We start from the raw sequence: 22,612 nt of genomic DNA, 5'->3' as shown, positions 1-22,612 counted from the left end.
TGTTGCTGTCATCAAATTTGCTCTGAGTAGGGGGGCAGAGCAGGACATAGGAAAGGGTACTGATGAGAGGAAATAGCCAGCAGGCAGGGGAAGCTGGGCCACACAGTGCGATGGCAGGTTGCTGATTTACCACAGCAGGCTTCATCTTTGAAACCTCCTACTAGAGATGCGCTATGCTATACGTTATGACGACAATCAGTTTTTCGACTGACGACAATCGTTGCGTGGGTCAGACAAAAAAGCTAAACAGCCCTTTCTTCTTGTTATGTAATAGCATAAAACACAGCAAGCTGAGGAGACTTTGACTTTGTGCATTGCAAATATGATGACGACCAGCTAGCACATTGTAAATTACGAGGAAGAACAGCTATGTCTAAATGAATGTATACCTATTTTAATCTTAGAAATAGCATGTAAAGGGTGCATTGTGTGCATTTGCACGAAACTCGGATGCGCGCCGAGGATTAATTTACCGGTGGCCAATTTGCGTCGCCTTCTGAAGAGGTTTATCGCTGCACTGGTGTGATACCTTCAGAATTTTGGCCGAAAGGATATGCCGGCACAGTGTCATCATCAATAACCAAGGTGGGATAGTCTACAGGGAAGAATAATTTTGGAACCACATTTTGGCCTGTATTGAATATATTAATTATAAGAAGCAGACGATAGGCATAAACAATGGCGGGCCCGGAGCAGTCCCAGGGGCAGTCCCAGCAGGTAGAGGAAAAAGCTGAGCATATAGACGACGCTGAGCTCGCTCTTCAAGGTATCAACATGCTTCTCAACAACGGATTCAAGGAGAGCAACGAGCTTTTCAGAAAATATAGGTGAGATATTCTTCCTGGCCTTCATAATTTCATAAAACGTAGCCTATTATATGATCATATGTAGGTAAAGCAATATGCTGCACCTATCTAATCATGACAGATAACCTTGCATCATTATTAAATATTCACATGGTATTTTATGCAAATGTACCACCCAGCAAATTGAAGGTTGGACAGAAATATTGATAAAACATCAGAGCTCAGCATATTTCCTTTGAGATCGTACCCATTAGAGCCATACAGGCTATTTTATATTTTAGGCGTATACAAGGCTTTGGTATCATTAAAGTATTATAATCTCAGTGGCCAATTGCATCAGTAATTTCCCAAACACACTGTCCAACTAAAGTCCAAAACACAAAGACCGTTTGTTCTCTTTGGTAGAACACACTGGTGCCAAACAGTGCATGACCATGGTTAGGCATAGTTTTATTTGAAATGTTTAGCCTGTTTGCACTTGTGATTATGATTATGTATTATTTGCTTTACCCTTTATTTCCTCTTAAAGCTGCAGATGAATGTTATTGAGTTGGTGTAACATACTGTAATGAAACAGGCAGAGAGCGTACAATATAGGCTAATGAAAGTCTAAATTTAAATCCAGCCTTGTCTCTTCAAACTATCCCCCTTCATAGCCTACCCCCCACCCCCCCCCAAACAAGAACTGAAATACTAGGTTATGTGCTACATGCTGGCACTGACATTCCAAACAGTTGAAGGGGTAATGGTGACTGAGAAATGGAAGGATAGTGCACTGCACTCACAGCAATCCAGCTATGTTTGTGCCAACAGGAGAAACTTCCACTTACTGTGCTAATTTTAGCTCCCTGGATAATCAAGCCTCTCTCCCTCCATGAGTCGCTGATGATGCTGAAACAAAGGACTGAATGTCCCTCTCTGTAAAGCACTATGTGGGAAAACATATCTAGTGACTAAGATGTTCATGGTTATTTTATACCAATTTGATGAATGATTTTTGATAATCAACTATGATCTTTACCTTTAGTTCGTTTCCTTAGTAACATACCTTTTCGTCTTAGTCGATACTCAACATTCACTGGCTACTATTTCCCCTGCTTTCTTGAATTATGTTTGGTATTAGGCCGAAGTAACTGTCTCTATCACTCACCCACTTCGTAAGTATTATATTATTTTTGTCATCTTCTCCATACTTTCCGTCCTTAATGTGTCTATCTCTCCCTTCCATTCAGGACTCACAGTCCACTGATGAGCTTTGGGGCCAGTTTTGTCAGCTTCCTGGTGAGTTTCCTCAGACTGCATCTTGGCTACAGTACAGATGTGTTGCCGTTACCCTTTGGTTGTTTTCCTGGAGATGGCTCACATCCTACCTCTACTGACATTCTCTCTCATGACATCGCCACAAGCATGCAAGCTAAGAGAGACAGGGCAAATTAAATGACTCATCCTAACAATGTTAGTGTGTGACATTACATCATACAGTGCATTCAGTGAGTTAGATGTGTCAAGACTTGACTCGACCCAATTTGTGAATGGATTACATCATCATGCCCACTATTGTCCATTTCCCCTCATTTTCAACTATTACCATAATGGATGCATCTTCAACTCATCAAAATAATTTAGCTGTGGAGACTATCACTCTCTTTGTAGTGATGTTTGACACTCTATTAGTCAGTCGGGGAAAAGAGAGAGAAGGAAACAGATTTTCCGTAACATGGTCACAAAACAAAATCCCCCTGTCACTGCCCCTCATGTCAGAGTTGGAGCACCATGAAGCCAGAGATGACTTCATTCTCCTCTGCCCTCCCATGCAACAAAACGCCTGGAAGGATAATGCATCAGTAAAAGGACCACTGATGCATAGAGGGCCTCATAGTTGCACTAATGATAGATCATTTAAATAATCTGAAAAGCAAACCACATATTTAAAAGGGTGGAGGCATACACTGCATTCTGTATGTACAGTTGAAGTCGGACGTTTACATACACTTAGGTTGGAGTCATTAAAACTTGTTTTTTAACCACTCCACAAATTTCTTGTTAATAAACTATAGTTTTGGCAAGTCGGTTAGGACATCTACTTTGTGCATGACACAAGTCATTTTTCCAACAACTGTTTACAGACAGATTATTTCACTATTAACTCACTGTATCACAATTCCAGTGGGTCAGAAGTTTACATACACTAAGTTGACTGTGCCTTTAAACAGCTTGGAACATTCCAGAAAATTATGTCATGGCTTTAGAAGCTTCTGATAGGCTAATTCATATCATTTGAGTCAATTGGAGGTGTACCTGTGGATGTATTTCAAGGCCTACCTTCAAACTCAGTGCCTCTTTGCTTGACATCATGGGAAAATCAAAAGAAATCAGCCAAGACCTCAGAAAGAAAATTGTAGACCTCCACAAGTCTGGTTCATCCTTGGGAGCAATTTCCAAATGCCTGAAGGTACCACGTTCATCCGTACAAACAATGGTACACAAGTATAAACACCATGGGACCATGCAGCCATCATACCGCTCAGGAAAGAGACGTTCTGTCTCCTAGAGATAAACGTACTTTGGTGCGAAAAGTGCAAATCAATCCCAGAACAACAGCAAAGGACCTTGTGAAGATACTGGAGGAAACAGGTACAAAAGTATCTATATCCAATCAATCAATCAAATCTATTTATAAAGCCCTTCTTACATCAGCTGATGTCACAACGTGATGTACAGAAACCCAGCCTAAAACCCCAAACAGCAAGCAATGCAGGTGTAGAAGCACGGTGGCTAGGAAAAACTCCCTAGAAAGGCCAGAACCTAGGAAGAAACCTAGAGAGGAACCAGGCTATGAGGGGTGGGCCAGTTCTCTTCTGGCTGTGCCAGGTGGAGATTATAACAGAACATGGCCAAGATGTTCAAATGTTCGTAGATGACCAGCAGTGTCAAATAATAATAATCACAGTGGTTGTCGAGGGTGCAACAGGTCAGCACCTCAGGAGTAAATGTCAGTTGGCTTTTCATAGCCGATCATTCAGAGTATCTCTACCACTCCTGCTGTCTCTAGAGAGTTGAAAACAGCAGGTCTGGGACAGGTAGCACGCACGGTGAACAGGTCAGGGTTCCGTAGCCGCAGGCAGAACAGTTAAAACTGGAGCAGCAGCACGGCCAGGTGGACTGGGGACAGCAAGGAGTCATCAGGCCAGGTAGTCCTGAGGCATGGTCCTAGGGCTCAGGTCCTCCGAGAGAGAGAAAGAATTAGAGAGAGCATACTTAAATTCACACTGGATAAGACATTTGAAATACTCCAGATATAACAGACTGACCCTAGACCCCCGACACATAAACTATTGCAGGATAAATACTGGAGGCTGAGACAGGAGGGGTCGGGAGAAACTGTGGCCCCATCCGACGATACCCCCGGACAGGGCCAAACAGGCAGGATATAACCCCACCCACTTTCCCAAAGCACAGCCCCCTACACCACTAGAGGGATATCTTCAACCACCTGCTCCAAAACCGCCATAAAAAAGCCAGACTACGGTTTGCAACTGCACTTGGAGACAAAGATCGTACTTTTTGGAGAAATGTCCTCTGGTCTGATGAAACAAAAATAGAACTGTTTGGCCATAATGACCATCGTTAAGTTTGGAGGAAAAAGGGGGAGGCTTGCAAGCCGAAGAACACCATCCCACCCGTGAAGCACGGGGGTGGCAGCATCATGTTGTGTGGGGGCTTTGCTGCAGGAGGGACTGGTGCACTTCACAAAATAGATGGCATCATGAGGGAGGACAATCATGTGGATATATTGAAGCAACATCTCTAGACATCAGTCAGGAAGTTAAAGCTTGGTCGCAAATGGGTCTTCCAAATGGACAATTACCCCAAGCATACTTCCAAAGTTGTGGCAAAATGGCTTCAGGACAACAAAGTCAAGGTATTGGAGTGGCCATCACAAAGCCCTGACCTCAATCCTATAGAAAATTTGTGGGCAGAACTGAAAAAGCGAGTGCAAGCAAGGAGACCTACAAACCTGACTCAGTTACACCAGCTCTGTCAGGAGGAATGGGTGAAAATTCACCCATCTTATTGTGGGAAGCTTGTGGAATGCTACCCAAAACATTTGTCTTAAGTTAAACAATTTATAGGCAATTCTACCAAATACTAATTGAGTGTATGTAAAGTTCTGACCCACTGGGAATGTGATGAAAGAAATAAAAGCTGAAATAAATCATTCTCTCTACTTTTCTGACATTTCACATTCTTAAAATAGTGGTGATCCTAACTGACCTAAGACAGGGAATGTTTACTAGGATTAAATGTAAGGAATTGTGAAAAACTGAGATTAAATGTATTTGTCTGAGGTGTATGTAAACTTCCGACTTCAACTGTATCTACTAATCAGTAGATTTATTTCATGACTTCCTCTCTGGGATTCTGGAAACGATCCAGTTACGTATTCAAGTAAATGTTCTCTGACTGACAGTGTGATAAAAGGCAACTGAACAAGAGATTGTTGACCAAACAGTGTGGCTCTCACACGTAACACACACATACAATTCTGATGTCACTGTGTAACACACAGATACACACAATAGGGTCCCGATGTTTCAAGTTCAAATTTCTAGTTTTATTGTCAGGTGCACAAGTACAGTGAAATGCCTTTCTTGCAAGCTCTTTCCCAACAATGCAGTAATCAAAGTAATCAATATCAGTAGTACTATAAAATAAACTAGAACAAAAACACACAAGAAATTGAAATAAGTAGAACACGAGAAAGTAAGTAAGCTATATACAGGGTCAGTTCCAGGGTCTGTGCCAATGTCACTGTGTTCCATGTGCTGTGGCCTAGAAAGGGCTCTTTGTACTGAGCCAGCTTTGTGAAAGCATTGTGTAACCCCTGTGTTATAACCCTCCTTCAGTCCGATTACAACACACCTATGGCCAATACACCCCAATGAAAACTCAATCTGGTCTTATTATTAATTCAATCTGGTCCTTATTGTTTTAATTCATTGCATGAGTGTTTTCACTGTGCCAGCGTTAGCTGAAAAGCTCCAATGTGTTTGTGTGACGTTGCAGAATGCCATGATGACATTTGAGGAGGAGAAGATGCAGACGGCGTGTGACGACCTGAGAACCACGGAGAAGCTGTGTGAGAGTGACAACGCTGGCGTCATAGAGACAATCAGGAACAAAATCAAGAAGAGCGTGAGTGGACGACTGATTACAGGCAGATAAGCAGGCAGGCAGGCAGACAGATGTTTAATTTACATGGAGCATTCATGTTTAGGATATCCCAACATTGGTAATGTAGCATGCATAGTTCTGTCTTGATTTCGGCTGTCAGTTAACTTCTTATGGCTGAAATCCCGTTAACGGGATCGATTTCACAACAGCCAGTGAAAGTGCAGGGCGCCAAATTCAAACAACAGAAATCTCATAATTAAAATTCCTCAAACATACAAGTATTATACACCATTTTAAAGATAAACTTCTTGTTAATCCCACCACAGTGTCCGATTTCAAAAAGGCTTTACGACGAATGCATACCATGCGATTATGTTAGGTCAGTGCCTAGTCACAAAACAACACAGCCATTTTCCAGCCAAAGAGAGGAGTCACAAAAAGCAGAAATAGAGATAAAATTAATCACTAACCTTTGATCTTCATCAGATGGCACTCATAGGACTTCATGTTACACAATACATGTATGTTTTGTTCGATAAAGTTTATATTTATATCCAAAAATCTCAGTTTACATTGGTGCGTTATGTTCAGTAATGTTTTGCTTCCAAAACATCCAGTGATTTTGGATGTTGATGAAAATACAAGTGTTATGCATGGAATTAAAGATATACTTCTCCTTAATGCAACGACTGTCAGATTTCAAAAAAGCTTTACAGCGAAAGCACATCATGGAATAATCTGAGTACAGCGCTCAGCCACCAAAACAAGCCATACAGATACCCGCCATGTTGTGGAGTCAACAGAAGTCAGAAATAGCATTATAAATATTCACTTACCTTTGATGATCTTCATCGGAATGCACTCCCAGGAATCCCAGTTCCACAATAAATGTTTGTTTTGTTCGATAAAGTCCATCATTTATGTCCAAATAGCTCCTTTTTGTTAGTGCGTTTAGTTCACAAATCCAAATTTACAAGGCGCATGCACTTAGTCCAGACAAAGTCAAAACCGTTCCATTACAGTTCGTAGAAACATGTCAAACGATGTATAGAATCAATCTATAGTATGTTTTTATCATCATTTTTCAATAATATGCCAACCGGACAATTCCTTTGTCTTTAGAAATTAAAGGGAACGCAGCTCGCTCTCACGGCTGCGCACGTGACTTAGCTCATGGCATTCTGCCAGACCCCTTAGTCAAACAGCTCTTATTCTTTCCCCCTTCACAGTAGAAGCCTGAAACAAGGTTCTAAAGACTGTTGACATCTAGTGGAAGCCTTAGGAAATGCAATCGGACCAAATTTACACTGTATCTTGGATAGGCATATACTTGAAAATCTACAAACCTCAGATTTCCCACTTCCTGGTTAGATTTTTTCTCAGGTTTTTGCCTGCCATATGAGTTCTGTTATACTCACAGACATCATTCAAACAGTTTTAGAAACTTCAGAGTGTTTTCTATCCACATCTACTAATAATATGCATATCTTAGCTTCTGGGCCTGAGTAACAGGCAGTTTACTCTGGGCATGCTTTTCATCCGAAACGTGAAAATAGCGCCCCCAGCCATAAGAAGTTAAACAACATAATTGTTGCCAGCTGTTTCAGTATCAATAATCAAAGCCAAAATGGAAACAATATCTTTGTTAACAATCTTCTACATTGAGAGTGATATTGGCAACTATGAGATCATGTCAAACACACACTAAATGTAATTGGTGTAACTCTCTGAAATAGAATGAAGAAATAGAATGGAGACCTGTTTATGATCAACACAGGGGGCTTCTTCATTGCATAGCTGGACTGGCTGATGGTTTAGTTGAGAGTTGATCAGATAATGACCAGACTGCTGTGTGTTTCTGTCTGTCAGTTGGAACCCCAGAGGTCAGCGGTCGTAGTTGTGGACCGCCTGCAGCGACAGATCATTGTGGCCGACTGCCAGGTCTACCTTGCTGTGCTTTCCTTCGTCAAGCAGGAGCTCTCATGTAATGTATAATTTGTTGAATCCACAATCATTCAATAACAACTGTAATGCAAAATGGATCTTAACAAAATTCTTTAGGATACATTTTCTATTCTATAATGTGATATGATTAATACCAGTCTACTGATTTTGGAAAACAAGTAAAATAGGATTCATGAGAGTTAACTGGATTTAACTTTCCATCTCCACTGGACTGCCTCTTACAGTATCTTCTCCTCAACAGCATACATCAAGGGAGGCTGGATCCTCCGTAAGGCCTGGAAGATGTACAATAAGTGCCACAGTGACATCAGTCAGCTGCAGGAGACCTGTGTGAGGCGCTCTCCCTCCCATGAGGAGGATCTGTCCTCAGACCAGGCCAATCACAACTCCCCAGTGGAGGGCGCTGTGACTGAAGAGGCCCTGGACCGGCTCAAGGGCTCCGTCAGCTTCGGCTACGGCCTCTTTCACCTCTGCATCTCCATGGTACCACCACACCTACTCAAGATCATCAACCTGCTGGGTTTCCCTGGTGACCGTCTCCAGGGTTTGTCCTCCCTCATGTATGCCAGTGAGAGTAAGGACATGAAGGCCCCACTAGCTACGTGAGTATGAGTACTACATCACTTTTGAGAGAGAGAGAGAGAGAGACTTACTACACTAAATAAAAACCCAACAACAATTTCTAAGATGTTACTGAGTTACACTTCATATAAGGGAATCAGTCGATTGAAATAAATTCATTAGGCCCTAATCTATTGATTTAATAATTAGAATACAGATAATCATCTGTTGGTCACAGATACCTTTTAAAAAAGGTAGGGGCGTGGATCAGAAAACCAGTCAGTATCTGGTGTGATACCATTTGCCTCATCCTGCGTGACACATCTCCTTTGCATAGAGCTGGCGTGGTTGTGAAGCCGGTTGGACGTACTGCCAAAATCTCTAAAACGATATTGGACGCGGCTTATGGTAGAGAAATGAACATTAAATTATCTGGCAACAGCTCTGGTGGACATTACTGCAGTCAGCATGCCAATTGCATGCTCCCTCAAAACTTGAGACATCTGTGTGACAAAACTGCAAATTTTAGAGTGCCCTTTTATTGTCCCCAGCACAAAGTTCACCTGTGTAGTGATCATGCTGTTTAATCAGCTTCTTGATATGCCACACCTGTCAGGTGGATGGATTATCTTGGCAAAGGAGAAATGCCCACTAACAGGGATGTAGTCAAATTTGCGCCCAAAATTTGAGAGAAATAAGCTTTTTGTGCGTACTGAACATTTTGGGGATCTTTTATATCAGCTCTTGAAACATGGGACCAACACTACATGTTGAGTTTATATTTTTGTTCAGTGTAGTAGTTGAAGGGAATGACATTCAAGCAAAGGGATAATGTTCATATTGTTCAGGTCACTGTCAGTTCTTTTTACTGCTTGAATGAGCTGATATATGTACGGTGCCTTCAGAAAGTTTTCATACCCCTTGATTTATTCCACATTTTGTTGTGTTACAGCCTGAATTAAAACATTTATAAAATACGTTTTTTCTCACACCCATCTACACACAATATCCCTTAATGACAAAGTGAACACATGTTTTTTGCAAATTGATTGAAAATAAAAACAGAAATATCTAATTTACATAAGTATTCGTACCCCTGGGACAATACATTTACATTTACATTTAAGTCATTTAGCAGACGCTCTTATCCAGAGCGACTTACAAATTGGTGCATTCACCTAATGACATCCAGTGGAACAGCCACTTTACAATAGTGCATCTAAATCTTTTAAGGGGGGGGGGGGGGCAGAAGGATTGCTTTATCCTAGGTATTCCTTGAAGAGGTGGGGTTTCAGGTGTCTCCGGAAGGTGGTGATTGACTCCGCTGTCCTGGCGTCGTGAGGGAGTTTGTTCCACCATTGGGGTGCCAGAGCAGCGAACAGTTTTGACTGGGCTGAGCGGGAACTGTACTTCCTCAGTGGTAGGGAGGCGAGCAGGCCAGAGGTGGATGAACGCAGAGCCCTTGTTTGGGTGTAGGGCCTGATCAGAGCCTGAAGGTACTGAGGTGCCGTTCCCCTCACAGCTCCGTAGGCAAGCACCATGGTCTTGTAGCGGATGCGAGCTTCAACTGGAAGCCAGTGGAGAGAGCGGAGGAGCGGGGTGACGTGAGAGAACTTGGGAAGGTTGAACACCAGACGGGCTGCGGCGTTCTGGATGAGTTGTAGGGGTTTGATGGCACAGGCAGGGAGCCCAGCCAACAGCGAGTTGCAGTAATCCAGACGGGAGATGACAAGTGCCTGGATTAGGACCTGCGCCGCTTCCTGTGTGAGGCAGGGTCGTACTCTGCGGATGTTGTAGAGCATGAACCTACAGGAACGGGCCACCGCCTTGATGTTAGTTGAGAACGACAGGGTGTTGTCCAGGATCACGCCAAGGTTCTTAGCGCTCTGGGAGGAGGACACAATGGAGTTGTCAACCGTGATGGCGAGATCATGGAACGGGCAGTCCTTCCCCGGGAGGAAGAGCAGCTCCGTCTTGCCGAGGTTCAGCTTGAGGTGGTGATCCGTCATCCACACTGATATGTCTGCCAGACATGCAGAGATGCGATTCGCCACCTGGTCATCAGAAGGGGGAAAGGAGAAGATTAATTGTGTGTCGTCTGCATAGCAGTGATAGGAGAGACCATGTGAGGTTATGACAGAGCCAAGTGACTTGGTGTATAGCGAGAATAGGAGAGGGCCTAGAACAGAGCCCTGGGGGACACCAGTGGTGAGAGCGCGTGGTGAGGAGACAGATTCTCGCCACGCCACCTGGTAGGAGCGACCTGTCAGGTAGGACGCAATCCAAGCGTGGGCCGCGCCGGAGATGCCCAACTCGGAGAGGGTGGAGAGGAGGATCTGATGGTTCACAGTATCGAATGCAGCCGATAGGTCTAGAAGGATGAGAGCAGAGGAGAGAGAGTTAGCTTTAGCAGTGCGGAGCGCCTCCGTGATACAGAGAAGAGCAGTCTCAGTTGAGTGACTAGTCTTGAAACCTGACTGATTTGGATCAAGAAGGTCATTCTGAGAGAGATAGCAGGAGAGCTGGCCAAGGACGGCACGTTCAAGAGTTTTGGAGAGAAAAGAAAGAAGGGATACTGGTCTGTAGTTGTTGACATCGGAGGGATCGAGTGTAGGTTTTTTCAGAAGGGGTGCAACTCTCGCTCTCTTGAAGACGGAAGGGACGTAGCCAGCGGTCAAGGATGAGTTGATGAGCGAGGTGAGGTAAGGGAGAAGGTCTCCGGAAATGGTCTGGAGAAGAGAGGAGGGGATAGGGTCAAGCGGGCAGGTTGTTGGGCGGCCGGCCGTCACAAGACGCGAGATTTCATCTGGAGAGAGAGGGGAGAAAGAGGTCAAAGCACAGGGTAGGGCAGTGTGAGCAGAACCAGCGGTGTCGTTTGACTTAGCAAACGAGGATCGGATGTCGTCGACCTTCTTTTCAAAATGGTTGACGAAGTCGTCTGCAGAGAGGGGGGGGAGGGGGGGGAGGGGGAGGAGGATTCAGGAGGGAGGAGAAGGTGGCAAAGAGCTTCCTAGGGTTAGAGGCAGATGCTTGGAATTTAGAGTGGTAGAAAGTGGCTTTAGCAGCAGAGACAGAAGAAGAAAATGTAGAGAGGAGGGAGTGAAAGGATGCCAGGTCCGCAGGGAGGCGAGTTTTCCTCCATTTCCGCTCGGCTGCCCGGAGCCCTGTTCTGTGAGCTCGCAATGAGTCGTCGAGCCACGGAGCGGGAGGGGAGGACCGAGCCGGCCTGGAGGATAGGGGACATAGAGAGTCAAAGGATGCAGAAAGGGAGGAGAGGAGGGTTGAGGAGGCAGAATCAGGAGATAGGTTGGAGAAGGTTTGGGCAGAGGGAAGAGATGATAGGATGGAAGAGGAGAGAGTAGCGGGGGAGAGAGAACGAAGGTTGGGACGGCGCGATACCATCCGAGTAGGGGCAGTGTGGGAAGTGTTGGATGAGAGCGAGAGGGAAAAGGATACAAGGTAGTGGTCGGAGACTTGGAGGGGAGTTGCAATGAGGTTAGTGGAAGAACAGCATCTAGTAAAGATGAGGTCAAGCGTATTGCCTGCCTTGTGAGTAGGGGGGGAAGGTGAGAGGGTGAGGTCAAAAGAGGAGAGGAGTGGAAAGAAGGAGGCAGAGAGGAATGAGTCAAAGGTAGACATGGGGAGGTTAAAGTCACCCAGAACTGTGAGAGGTGAGCCGTCCTCAGGAAAGGAGCTTATCAAGGCATCAAGCTCATTGATGAACTCTCCAAGGGAACCTGGAGGGCGATAAATGATACGGATGTTAAGCTTGAAAGGGCTGGTAACTGTGACAGCATGGAATTCAAAGGAGGCGATAGACAGATGGGTAAGGGGAGAAAGAGAGAATGACCACTTGGGAGAGATGAGGATCCCGGTGCCACCACCCCGCTGACCAGAAGCTCTCGGGGTGTGCGAGAACACGTGGGCAGACGAAGAGAGAGCAGTAGGAGTAGCAGTGTTATCTGTGGTGAGCCATGTTTCCGTCAGTGCCAAGAAGTCGAGGGACTGGAGGGACGCATAGGCTGAGATGAGCTCTGCCTTGTTGGCCGCGGATCGGCAGTTCCAGAGGCTACCGGAGACCTGGAACTCCACGTGGGTCGTGCGGGCTGGGACCACCAGGTTAGGGTGGGCGCGGCCACGCGGTGTGAAGCGTTTGTATGGTCTGTGCAGAGAGGAGAGAACAGGGATAGACAGACACATAGTTGACAGGCTACAGAAGAGGCTACGCTAAAGCAAAGGAGATTAGACACAATACTTTGTAGAAGCACCTTTCTCTAAGAGTCTCTAAGCCCTTCTTTGCGATCCATTGGAAAAACCTCCCTGGTCTTTGTGCTTGAATCTGTGCTTGAAATTCACTACTCGATTGAGGGACCTTACAGATAATTGTATGTGTGGGGTACAGAGATACGGTATTCATAAAAAATTATTGAACACAGAATGAGTCACTGCAACCTATTATGTGATTTGTTCAGCACATTTTTACTCCTGAACTTATTTAGGCTTGCTATAACAAAGGTTTTGAATACTTATTGACTCAAGACAGTTTCTTTGAATTTATTAATTTCTAACATTTTCTACAAACAAAATTCCATTTAGACATTGTAGGGTATTGTGTGTAGATCAGTGACACAAAATCTCAATGTAATCAATTGAAAAATCAGGCTGTAACACAACATAATGTGGAAAGTAAAGGGGGTGAATACTTTCTGAAGGCACTGTAGATATGATGTCATCATTTGAAAGAAAAGCAGAGCACAGGTCTTGATTTTGATTTGGGATGATGTGTTGTTACTCTGCATGATGTGTTTCAGCTCATCTCTTTCCCAGCTCTTGGCAAAGTTCTTGTTCCTGCTATTTCATACATGGCCATCTGTTTTGTCATATCTCATAGAGCATCACAGTGGCATATTATAACCATAGCGTATTTATTCCGTGTATAATACAGGGAACCAGGGACAGGTGTTTGTAACATTTGAAGTCATAGAGAATTGGGGACATATTGAGTACAATTGCATGCTCTCAGTGGCAGTTGAGTGGTGACTTATGATGACTAGTCGATCTAAGAATAGCAATAATCATGCCCATGCTTATTAGAATGTCTAGTGGTGAAAAATGGCCCTGAAACAAACTACAATTTGCTATTTATGAAATTTAGATGGTGTTTTACCAAATTACTGCAGTGGGGTTTTGTTCTATATGGCATCTTTACAAAGCTCTAATTCGACAAGAAAGGAAACCTTGTTGCATGTTAACTATCTAAGAACTTGAATGTACTGTAATCAATATTTATTAAAAAGATCTTAAATTGTCATTCAAACAAACCGTTTGCGTCTCTCTCTTCCCTGCCCAGGTTGGCCCTCCTGTGGTACCACACAGTAGTGCTGCCCTTTTTTGCACTGGATGGTTCTGACACTCAGGCAGGCCTGGAGGAAGCAAAGGCCATTCTGCAGAGGAAGGCTGTGGTCTACCCCAATTCCTCCCTCTTCATGTTCTTTAAAGGACGTGTTCAGAGGTTAGAGGTGAGCATGGGGTCATCTGAAGGTTAAATAACAGTATGTTGCCACTTAGTGTTGTACAGGACAGTAAGTTGTTGTAGCTTGTAATTGTGTCAAGTGATGAGTTGTGTGCTATCTCCATCTCATCTATATCTCATCTATCTCCAGTGCCAAATTAACAGTGCGCTGGTGTCCTTCCATGATGCACTAGAGCTGGCATCAGACCAAAGAGAGATCCAGCACGTGTGTCTCTATGAAATCGGTACTTGTTAACCTCACATACATGCATGCCAACTTTCAAATGAGCACCCAGACATGCAAACACTCATCATGTACTGTTTACAGTCACTGAGAGACAAATCCATCTGTTGTACCTATTTGTCTTGTCTTGATTTCAGGCTGGTGCAGTATGATAGAGATGAACTTTGAGGATGCATTCAGGTCATTTGAGAGGCTGAAGAATGAGTCCCGGTGGTCACAGTGTTACTATGCCTACCTGACTGGAGGTGAGAGAGCCACTGCCCAGGAACCTGTGGAGCATTGATCGATCGATCGTCATCATTTCATATTCATCTTCTCAAAGTTATCTCACACTCTAAACCCCCCCCCCTCTGTACAGTATGTCAGGGAGCAGCAGGGGACTTGGATGGTGCTAAGTGTGTCTTCAAAGATGTCCAGAAACTGTTCAAGAGGAAGAACAACCAGATTGAGCAGTTTGCCCTCAAGCGGGTGGGTCATTTTCATCCAGATGTGTTTACCATATCTTTATCCACTCTTTGTGAAACTAATAACCATGAATCCTCTCCGTTTCTCTACCTTGGCCTCTCTGCCTCACCCTACTGCAGGCGGAGAGACTGAGGAAGATGTCTCCCACCAGAGAACTGTGCATTCTGGGAGTCATAGAGGTGCTGTACCTGTGGAAGGCTCTGCCCAACTGCTCCTCCTCCAAACTGCAGCTCATGAATCAGGGTAAGGGCTAGAGCTTTTCCCAACCTTTATCATCCTTTACATGTCATCATATCTAAACAGCAATACAACAGGCATAAGCTTTCTATTACACTATCGAAAAATATGAAATTCTTAAATGCTTCCTAGAGAGAAGACTGAATCTCTTTTCTTCTCTTTTTTTACCGTTTTCTCCCCAATTTCGTGGTATCCAATTGGTAGTTAGTCTTGTCTCATCTCTGCAACTTTCGTACGGACTCGGGAGAAGTCAAGGTCGAGAGCCGTGCGTCCTCCGCAACACAACCCAACCAAGCCGCACCGCACTGCTTCTTGACACAATGCCCACTTAACCCGGAAGCCAGCCGCACCAATGTGTCGGAGGAAACACCGTACACCTGGCGACCGTGTCAGCGTGCACTGCACCCGGCCCACCAGTACGTGATGGGACACGGACATCCCTGCCGGCCAAACCCTCCCCTAACCCGGACGACACTGGACAAATTGTGCGCCACCCCATGGGTCTCCCGGTCGCGACAGAGCCTGGACTCAAACCCAGAATCTCTAGTGGCACACCTAGCACTGCGATGCAGTGCCTTAGACCACAGCGCCACTCAGGAGGCCTGAATCTCTTAGTTAAGGAGTTTCCTATGACACAGTGGGGTGCTAACCACTGTACTAACAGATTGTAAAGTATTGTACAATTTCTGTGTTTAAGACATCGTTCCCTCTCTTTTTAGTGTTACAGAGTGTGGATGACGCATCGTGCAGGGGTCTGAAAAACCTCCTTCTTGGTTCCATTCACAAATGCCATGGAAATAATAAAGATGCTATCCAGGTAATTAGATCATTTGTACCTAAGCACATTATTGTACTATCATTATATTATCATATGCCAGTACAAACAATTAAGCACTTATTAGTTATTCATTATCTAGGTATTTGTGCTGAATTACAGTGAATCATAAAGTATTCAGACCCCTTGACTTTTTCCACATTTTGTTACGTTACAGCCTTATTCTAAAATGGATTTAAAAAAAAATTAAACTCATCAATCTACATACAATGACAAAGCGAAAACAGGTGTTTATAAATTGTTGAAAATGTATAAAAAATAAAACACAGTAATACCTTATTTACATAAGTATTCAGACCCTTTGCTATGAGACTCAAAATTGAACTCTGGTGCATCCTGTTTCCATTGATCATCCTTGAGATGTTTCTACAACTTGATTGGAGTCCACCTGTGGTACATTCAATTGATTGGACATGATTTGGAAAGGCACACCTGTCTATATAAGGTCCCACAGTTAACAGTTTATGTCAGAGCAAAAACCAAGCCATAAGGTCGAAGAAATTGTCCGTAGAGCTCCGAGACAGGATTGTGTTGAGGCACAACATTGAAGGTCCCCAAGAACACAGTGGCCTCCATCATTTTTAAATGTAAAATGTTTGGAACCACCAATACTCTTGGTTGCCGCCTGGCCAAACTGAGCAATCGGGGACGAAGGGCTTTGATCAGGGCCCGATGGTCACTCTGACAGAACTCCAGAGTTCCTCTGTGGAGATGGGAGAACCTTCCAGAATGACAACTATCTCTGCAGCACTCCACTAATCAGGCCTTTATGGTAGAGTGGCCAGATGGAAGCCACTCCTCAGTAAAAGGCACATGACAGCCCGCTTGGAGTTTGCCAAAAGGCACCTAAAGACTCTCAGACCATGAGAAACAATCTTCTCTGGTCAAGATTGAACAAGATTGAACTCTTTGGCGTCAATGCCAAGCGTCACGCCTGGAGGAAACCTGGCACCATCCCTATGGTGAAGAATGGTGGTGGCAGCATCATGCTGTGGGGATGTTTTTCAGTGGCAGGGACTGGGAGACTAGTCAGGATCAAGGGAAAGATGAACGGAGAAAAGTACAGAGAGATCATTGATGAAAACCTGGTCCAGGAGTGGCTTCGGTAGAAGTCTCTAAATGTCCTTGAGTGGCCCAGCCAGAGCCCGGACTGAACCCAATCAAACATCTCTGGAGAGACCCGGAAATGACTGTGCAGCGACGTTCCCCATCCAACCTGACCGAGCTTGAGAGGATCTGCAGAGAAGAATGGGAGAAATTCCCCAAATACAGGTGTGCCAAGCTTGTAGTATCATACCCAAGAAGACTCAAGGCTGTAATTGCTGCCAAAGGTGAAATGTGATATTTCAGGTTTTCATTTTTAATACATTTGCAAAAAAACTGTTTTTTCTTTGTCATTATGTGGTATTGTGTGTAGATTGATGAGGGAGAAAAAACAATTTAATCAATTTTAGAATAAGGCTGTAATGTAACAATGTGGAAAAAGCCAAGGGGTCTAAATACTTTCCGAACACACTGTATATCATTAGATTTTCCTTTGGTCTTTCTCCTCACATCTAGTCGTTCCAGCTGGCAGCCAGAGATGAGTTTGGTCGACAGACCAACTCTTATGTGCAGCCATACTCCTGCTATGAGCTTGGATGTGTCCTGCTTGCCAAGCCAGAGGTGAGGATATCTCAACTCAGACAATATGTGCATGTGGGTGTTTGTGTTCAACATTTAATTAAGGAATTTATCTCAATAAACTAATGATAGTTTTTTTGCATTGTGTTTCTATCCAGACGGTGGGAAAAGGGAGAGCTTTTCTGCTTCAGTCAAAGGTTCAGTTATCAGAATATATATATATATGAATAGTTAGCGATTTCCTGTTTGAAATTACTGGTACAAACAGCCTTTGTCCATTCTGATTGTGAGCTCGTCATTGTTTTCTTTGCTCTGCCACAGGAGGATTATGCAGGCTATGACTTTGAGAACAGACTTCACGTGCGCATACACTCAGCCATGGCCTCGCTGAAGGAAGTGGTACCTCAAAGACCCGCCGACCACTGATGTAATGATAACTCAGCCTCCAGCTGTGCATTTGATGATACGGGAAGCATGGCTTTTACCATACATTGAAAGCCATTCAAAACCACAGTATGTCAGTCTCATCAGACACATTTTTTTTTTCTTATACACACATTCAAGTACAATAAACCAACAATTTCATAGTCAATACCAACAATTTCATAGTCAATACCAACAATTTCATAGTCAATACCAACAATTTCATAGTCAATACCAACAATTTCATAGTCAATACCAACAATTTCATAGTCAATACCAATCTAGTGTATTTGGGGGGTTTTAGCCTTGCAACCCCTCCTTCCATTCTGTGGACCATAGGATACAAGTAACTTCTTGAAGAGGCACACCTTATTCCCATTTCAGGTTTTCTTGACCATAGGTAGTAATAGTACAGTTAACAGTAGGAAACTTTGTCTTTTTGTTCTTGTCATATTCTTGGGAAGACATGTACAAGAGTTGTTAGTTTGAGTATAACCCATAATCAAGTGGTCAAATTTTATGTTTGCCTCATGTGACAAGGCAAGACAAAGGTTCTAGAATGTATTAGTTGTTGCTGCTGTAGTACCCTCTCATTGACCAATATCCATACAGTTATCTTCTCTCCTCTGGTTTCTCAGAAATGTCTATTTTATTAAATAGCCAAATTTTGCTTGTCATGCAGCAAACAAACATTTTCATCAATAGATAATTTTTCTGCAATGAGAAAGTGTTATAGTGAAGTCAAAGTGACAACAACCCTAAAAATTATTAAACAAGAACTTAGTGACCTGCCACCTTGTGGTATTGTATCACGCAGCGTGCCATGGAACGCGTACCATTAAGCAGTAAAAACATTTAATTTTGGAGTCCGGTACCTTGAATCCTGAATAGTATGAAATTGCTGTTATGTTTTTCTGACATTCACATTATAGCTTACAAGTAATATGCACAGCCAAATGTATTGTGACATTTTAGCACAATTTTAGTCCAAACAATGTTATAGAGTACATTATTAACATTATTTATTTTAGTTTCTAAGCAGTGGGCATTGATCTGCACAATATGCATACAAGTGCAGGGGTATTAGTAACCCAGGGACCTGAAAGCTTATTTTCTACAGCTGTGTACTATAAATGAGAATGTTTTTTTTTTCCTGAGATACTTTGGATGACAACAGCCTTATCAGGACACAGAACACATTTATATTCATATTTACTCTGGTTTTTAACAAAATGCAACAAGGTCCTATTAACTACAGGCATTGTAATAACCACGATAGGATTTAAGTTATTCAAACTGGACATTCAAGTTTGATATTCTGTCATTTTAGTTTGATCAGGCTTTTCTATCATCAGGCCACACTGATGACGAGTGAACCATTCAAGACAGTCTACAACTAAATTGAAAGTGCAGGGTATTGTATCACTCTTTTTATAATCACTCTGAGGTGCAATAAAAGGCAAAGCAATAAAAAGCAAAAAGAGTCTGTTCATTTTACACTGGAAGTTTGATGAGCTATTTCAAGTCCCACTTTACAAATAAACAAATTAAAAATCAAATCAAATTTATTTATATAGCCCTTCGTACATCAGCTGATATCTCAAGTGCTGTACAGAAACCCAGCCTAAAACCCCAAACAGCAAGCAATGCAGGTGTAGAAGCACGGTGGCTAGGAAAAACTCCCTAGAAAGGCCAAAACCTAGGAAGAAACCTAGAGAGGAACCAGGCTATGAAGGCTTGGCACAAGCACTACACAGCACAAATCATTTATTAGCAAATTCATACTACATGAGAGGTGATATAAACAGTCTTTAATTCATACTACATGAAGGGTGATATAAACAGTCTTTAATTCATACTACATGAAGGGTGATATAAACTCTTTAATTCATACTATACTGAACAAAAATATAAATGCAATATGTAAAGTGTTGGTCCCATTTTTCATGAGCTGAAATAAAAGATCCCAGAAATGATCCGTACGCACAAAAAGCTTATTTCTCTCAAATGTTGTGAACAAATTTGTTTACATCCTTGTTAGTGAGCATTTCCCCTTTGCCAAGATAAACCATCCATCCACCTGACAGGTGTGGCATATCAAAAAGCTGAATAAACAGCATGATCATTCCACAGGTGAACCTTGTGCTGAGTACAATAAAAGGCCACTAAAATGTGCAGCTTTGTCACACAACACAATGCCACAGATTTCTCAAGTTTTGAAAGAGCGTGCAATTGGCATGCTGACAGCAGGAATGTCCAACAAAGCTGTTGCCAGATCATTTAATGTTCATTTCTCTACCATAAGCCGCCTCCAATGTCGTTTTAGAGAATTTGGCAGTACATGCAACCGGCCTCACAATCGCAGACCCTGTGTAACCACGCCAGCCCAGGACCTCCACATCCGGCTTCTTCACGTGCGGGATCGTCTGAGGAGGGGGATGGGGGGTGCTGAGGAGTATTTGTCTCTGTAATAAAGCCTTAATGTGTGGGGAAAAAAACAAATTCTGAATGGCTGGGCCTGGCTTCCCAGTGGGTGGGCCTGGCTCCCAAGTGGATGGGCCTATGCCCTCCCAGGCCCACCCATGGCTGTGCCCCTGCCCAATCGTGAAATCCATAGATTGGGGCCTATTGAATTTATTTCAATTGAGTGATTTCCTTCTATGAACTGTAACTCAGTAAAATCTTTGAAATTGTTAAATGTTGCGTTTCTGTTTCTGTTCAGTATACATGAAGGGGGATATAAACGGTCTTTGCATCTGGTGCTTGTCAAATGTGGAATAACTCTTTGCCACCCTTCATATAGCATGGTATATTATTATGAATGATTTCTGAAACATCTATATAGGCCTTATGGTAAAGGGCTTGTGAAGGCTTCAACATGCTATGTTTCCTTTAAAGTTGGACTCTTTTTTTCATGTTCAAGGTTGTTTTTGAACATTGTTTTATCTACACTAAAGTCAGTTACTGACCTCCCATCTTTTCCTGTGATTGTGTAAAGGGATGTAAGATGTGGTGTGATGTATACATTTTGACTACTGAGTGTGTGACCAGTAAGTACTGGTACAAAGTAAGTTCACAGCTGTAAGAGAAAAGTGTATTAGAATGACATGTAATAATGAGTTAAATGTCATATGTATACCACTTTGTTGTGGGGTTGTGGAGGATTATGTGGATGGAGATGGTTACATTGTAACAGGAAGTTGTTTCTATGTGGTGTCAGAGCTCTACATGCTGTTCAATAAAGTGTTGTCAATTAATCCTGCATTTCGAATGAGCTGTTTCACTTTTATGCTGACAACATCCGTTTTGTGGCTTAATTTATGTCCATATGAAAAACGGACCCTATTCTATAATTAGTTGGCACCATTTGGAGGTGGTGGCGGCAACTTCAGATTACATGCATTGTGATCTTAAACTCTGACGACTTTCCCACGTGGGCCATGCCGGTTATTATGACGAACTGCATAATTGTATGTTTATACTGTATATTGTTTAATGACGTATTCCATTGTTAAGTCTTGGTAAATTCATGTGACAACATATTTCTTTGCATTTGGAATACGGGAATAGAAAAGAGGACGTTTTTTTCGTAGAGTAAGTTAACCTAGGCATACTTTTCAGACAAACACAGACAACCTTGTATAGTTGCACGTAGAAATTAAAATGAAAAATTCTCAGAAGCTGATGTGTTCCTTATATAAAGTAATAGCCCGATATATTAGATTCATTTAATTTATATAATATTTCCCTTCAGGAGAATTATCTCAACGAGGTGATCTTCCGTTAAAGATGTCCTACAGATATTCCGCCAAAGTGCCTCCGGGCTTGATGACTCTTTTGGAAGGCCTCAGTCGGTCCGTGGTGAAAAGACGGCCAGATTCCATCTCACAGTTTGCTACATTTTACTTCGCCGAGCTCTTGCACTTCAGGACAGGTACACATGTTTGTTGAGAATAACTAGATTTTTTAAAACTAAATATCATGAAATATGTTGAGAAAACTGAAGTAACATGTTTCATTGCTATGTTGGGCACAGAAAATCCAACTCTTGCCATCAACGACCTTGTGAGAGAATTCAATACAACTAAAGGTAGGCCTAACTAGATATAGCCAATAATGATAAGGCCATACCCAAGTACCAAAACAGGTACCTGAAGAGTAGTCTACTGTAATAAAAATGGAAAGTCCATGGCAGCACAAGACATTAATAAATGTGACTCCTGGCTTTGTAAGTCAAGCAAACACCGCGACCCTTATATTTAATTTTTCTCTTATAGTGCCTAAGTTCCCAAGTCAAGGCATTGGAGCTGTGATTGCTCCGCTGGCAGTTCAGAATCAAAGTGCCACAGCAGTGTCTCCTGGTGGTCAATATGTCCAACCATTTGGAATTTACCCTCCAGACAGGATTTTCCAAACTCTTCCCAGTATTCCAGGAGTGGAGGAGCAGGATGCTGAGCAGCCCTGGGTCCACGGCCAGAACATTCTGTACACAGACCAGGCAACGTTGTGCCAATCAGGTTGCAAAGAAGCAGCAGAAGCAACCTCCCTGCCAAGCCAATACCTCAATGACTCTGGCCTCCAGAGAAGTATGCAGGCAGTTACCTCTAATGTGTCCCCTCATCCCATCTTAGCAGATCAAGCCAAAGATGTAGTCGTCTTCCGCAGGAAATCCAGGAATGACTGCATGACGGCTACCTGTGATATCAACTCTGCTGCTCCAGACCGGTGCCGGCAAACCAAGTCAGCTTTCTTCGAGAGGGTTCCAC

At 43.1% G+C, this 22,612-nt stretch overlaps 1 protein-coding gene across 2 annotated transcripts; it reads left to right on the top strand.

Annotated features, from left to right (window-relative positions):
• Window positions 1-31: 31 nt before the first annotated feature.
• On the top strand, window positions 32-21,108 carry LOC139541108 (tetratricopeptide repeat protein 39C-like). 2 transcript variants are annotated; one of them, XM_071345352.1, is made up of 15 exons: window positions 32-827; window positions 2,039-2,087; window positions 5,874-6,002; window positions 7,851-7,965; window positions 8,188-8,548; window positions 13,858-14,026; window positions 14,171-14,264; window positions 14,401-14,508; window positions 14,622-14,731; window positions 14,848-14,971; window positions 15,685-15,782; window positions 17,361-17,465; window positions 17,582-17,620; window positions 17,745-17,850; window positions 20,173-21,108. In XM_071345352.1, the coding sequence occupies exons 1-14, from the start codon at window positions 679-681 to the stop codon at window positions 17,847-17,849; spliced, it is 1,755 nt and encodes a 584-aa protein (XP_071201453.1). In that variant the 5' UTR covers window positions 32-678; the 3' UTR covers window position 17,850; window positions 20,173-21,108. The 2 variants fall into 2 exon arrangements, 1 of the variants encoding a protein (XP_071201453.1); XR_011668314.1 differs by having other exon boundaries at window positions 33-827; window positions 17,745-17,936.
• Window positions 21,109-22,612: the final 1,504 nt, after the last annotated feature.

This window comes from Salvelinus alpinus, chromosome 16 (genome assembly GCF_045679555.1).
Source record: "Salvelinus alpinus chromosome 16, SLU_Salpinus.1, whole genome shotgun sequence".
In the NCBI taxonomy this organism is placed as follows: Eukaryota; Metazoa; Chordata; class Actinopteri; order Salmoniformes; family Salmonidae; genus Salvelinus; species Salvelinus alpinus.
The sequence above is the reverse complement of the archived record's forward strand: the minus strand, read 5'-3'. Positions and strand labels throughout refer to the sequence as shown.

Coding starts and splice junctions, on each gene's coding strand:
- LOC139541108 (XM_071345352.1), top strand. CDS start 679: ATGGCGGGCCCGGAGCAGTCCCAGGGGCAGTCCCAGCAGGTAGAGGAA. Junction 8,549..13,857: donor ATGAAGGCCCCACTAGCTAC/GTGAGTATGAGT, acceptor TTCCCTGCCCAG/GTTGGCCCTCCTGTGGTACC. Junction 15,783..17,360: donor ATAATAAAGATGCTATCCAG/GTAATTAGATCA, acceptor CCTCACATCTAG/TCGTTCCAGCTGGCAGCCAG.